Genomic DNA, 2,122 nt, shown 5'->3' with positions numbered 1-2,122 from the left:
CAGCGCCGGCTGCGAAAATACCAAGACCCACCAGCGCATGGCGGCAGGCCGCTCCTCGGCCGGGCACGGGGGGACCCACCGGCGCATGGCGACAGGCCGCTCCTTAGCCGGGCGGGCAGGCGGCGTCCTCTTTGCCTCGCCCTTGGTGCGACAATGACAACGAGGGGCCTCTGTCGTGGCCGGGGTCGGAACGGCCGACGGTGTGCCTCTGCCATGGCTCTGGACGGGTGGCGGTAAGATGAACACTTTTTTTTTCTTCCATTGACATGTGGACCCCATAGGGCCACACATGATGATGATAATACTACCAAACATCACCGTTACATGTGAGATGTTAAGCGGTGCCACGTCAGTCTAACTGGTGGGCCCCACCTGTCATAAACTCATTTAACAGGGTCAGATCCGCCGATCGATGGTTTTTACAAAACCATTACGCAAGATATAGTGTTTTGTGTAGAGAAAATGTATCTTAGTATTTTTCGCAAACCTAGCCTTTAAAATGATGGTTTTCTACACTTTACTCTCCTTCGTTTGTCACTTGCTCACTGCAAGTACAGCAAGGATCTAATTAACTAGCAAAAACTTGATATTTGCACCCTCGCGTGCCCGTCCGGTCCTCCGATCGTCTTGCCCGGCGCTGCACGGCGGCTGTGGAACGCGTCACGGCGCTTCCTGACCAGGATCTCGATCTCCCGCCGCTCCTCCCTCGCAATCTGCTGAGACCGGCACTCGGCGCTGCAGAAGGCTTGCTCTCCCCTGCAGAAATAATCCCAAGAACCGTAAGAATCTCAGCTCAAGCCAAGTAACAATAAGCATAGAGATTGAATGAGGAGGGTGCATATCTGATCTTTCTTACTTGTACACGAAGACGTCCATGTCGCCGTCGATCTTCTTGCAGCAGCAGAGGCAGCACTTCAGGAACTCAAGGCCCAGGAATGGCCGGCAGCCGCTGCTCTCCTGTAGGTCGGCAGCGGCGGACCTCACCGACGACCTCCTGAGGACGGCCAGCGCCGGCCGTTGTTGTCGCCTCGGCGAGGGCTGTATGATCAGCCGGAGCCCGACGAGCTCGCCGGCGGTCGCCATTGTTGACGTCCCCGCCTGATCCTGATCCTGATCCTGGGCCTCTCCCTCGCCGATCTGGAAGAGGCTAGGAGACCTCGAAATCATCCCGGCGAGACAACAAGTTTTTAGAGATGCTTGCTCGTGGTTTATACGTGCTCGATCCTTGAAACCGCAGGGGTTAATTCCTGTGAGAACTGAGAAGAACGACAATGGCAATGGAGAAGTATGGCGAGCTGTTGATGGTTATATAGAGACGCTATCTTTATTTTAGTTTGGTTTGTTGGCATCGCGAAAAGTGAGGCTGTCTCTGCCAGTGCTAAAAAAGAAAGGCTTGTCGTACGTACAATATTCGCCCGCATGCTACACATGGCGCAGGAGCATGGAAAAAGTTTGCAGCGCCGTGGCACAGTGCCGCATAGTACAGATAAGATGACCCTAATGAGTCACGACTTACATGTGGACGCTATCTTTATTTATTGTGATAGGGAGCAAGACGTGTCTCTCCTGTCGCTTACAATAATTCAGATGTCTCCTTCGGTGCCCACAGTAGATAAGAAATCAGCGGTTACAACGTGCTGAAGTTTCTTTTTCAACAAAAATTCTCCCCGGTTTCTGCATCGAACGATTACATTTTGCTGAAGTGTATGATACCGTGCATTTTTTCCTTCGGAAGATCTCTCCGGTATCTGCGCCGACCGATGAAATTTTGCTGAAATGTATAAGACCGTAATATAAGACCGTTTAAATCACTATCTAAATGATCTTATATTTCTTTACAAAGAGATTACTAGTTTATTATATTACCCACCATGAAAGAAATCACTCTAGAATCACTTTTCAACTAGTGTTAATCATACAATATTCTGTTGGAGCTAGTTATCCTATCCTTAGAAGGTAAGTCGCTACCTCACGCCTCCTTCACCCTCTAGATCTACATCCTCTTGCGCCTTATTTCACACTACCGGTGTTGCTATTCCCTCCCTCACTAGTTCCGCTCTTCCCTCCCTTGCCAGTGCAACTGTCAACGGTATAAAGTCAGAGCAACATTCCGATATTTAGG

At 50.5% G+C, this 2,122-nt stretch overlaps 1 protein-coding gene across 1 annotated transcript; it reads right to left on the bottom strand.

The window, feature by feature from the left end:
• Positions 1-246: 246 nt before the first annotated feature.
• LOC119284517 (FCS-Like Zinc finger 17-like) lies at positions 247-1,303 on the bottom strand. The gene is made up of 2 exons (XM_037563635.1): positions 857-1,303; positions 247-756 (listed from the first exon to the last, which is right to left on the bottom strand). The coding sequence occupies exons 1-2, from the start codon at positions 1,165-1,167 to the stop codon at positions 573-575; spliced, it is 495 nt and encodes a 164-aa protein (XP_037419532.1). The 5' UTR covers positions 1,168-1,303; the 3' UTR covers positions 247-572.
• Positions 1,304-2,122: the final 819 nt, after the last annotated feature.

The sequence above is a fragment of the Triticum dicoccoides genome, chromosome 4A (genome assembly GCF_002162155.2).
Source record: "Triticum dicoccoides isolate Atlit2015 ecotype Zavitan chromosome 4A, WEW_v2.0, whole genome shotgun sequence".
Taxonomy (NCBI): Eukaryota; Viridiplantae; Streptophyta; class Magnoliopsida; order Poales; family Poaceae; genus Triticum; species Triticum dicoccoides.
This window is presented reverse-complemented; position numbering and strand designations above follow the sequence as displayed.

Excerpts from the sequence above, each read along its gene's own strand:
- LOC119284517 (XM_037563635.1), bottom strand. The coding sequence starts at position 1,167 with ATGATTTCGAGGTCTCCTAGCCTCTTCCAGATCGGCGAGGGAGAGGCC. Across the intron at positions 757-856 it reads ATGGACGTCTTCGTGTACAA|GGGAGAGCAAGCCTTCTGCA; the intron begins GTAAGAAAGATC and ends TTATTTCTGCAG.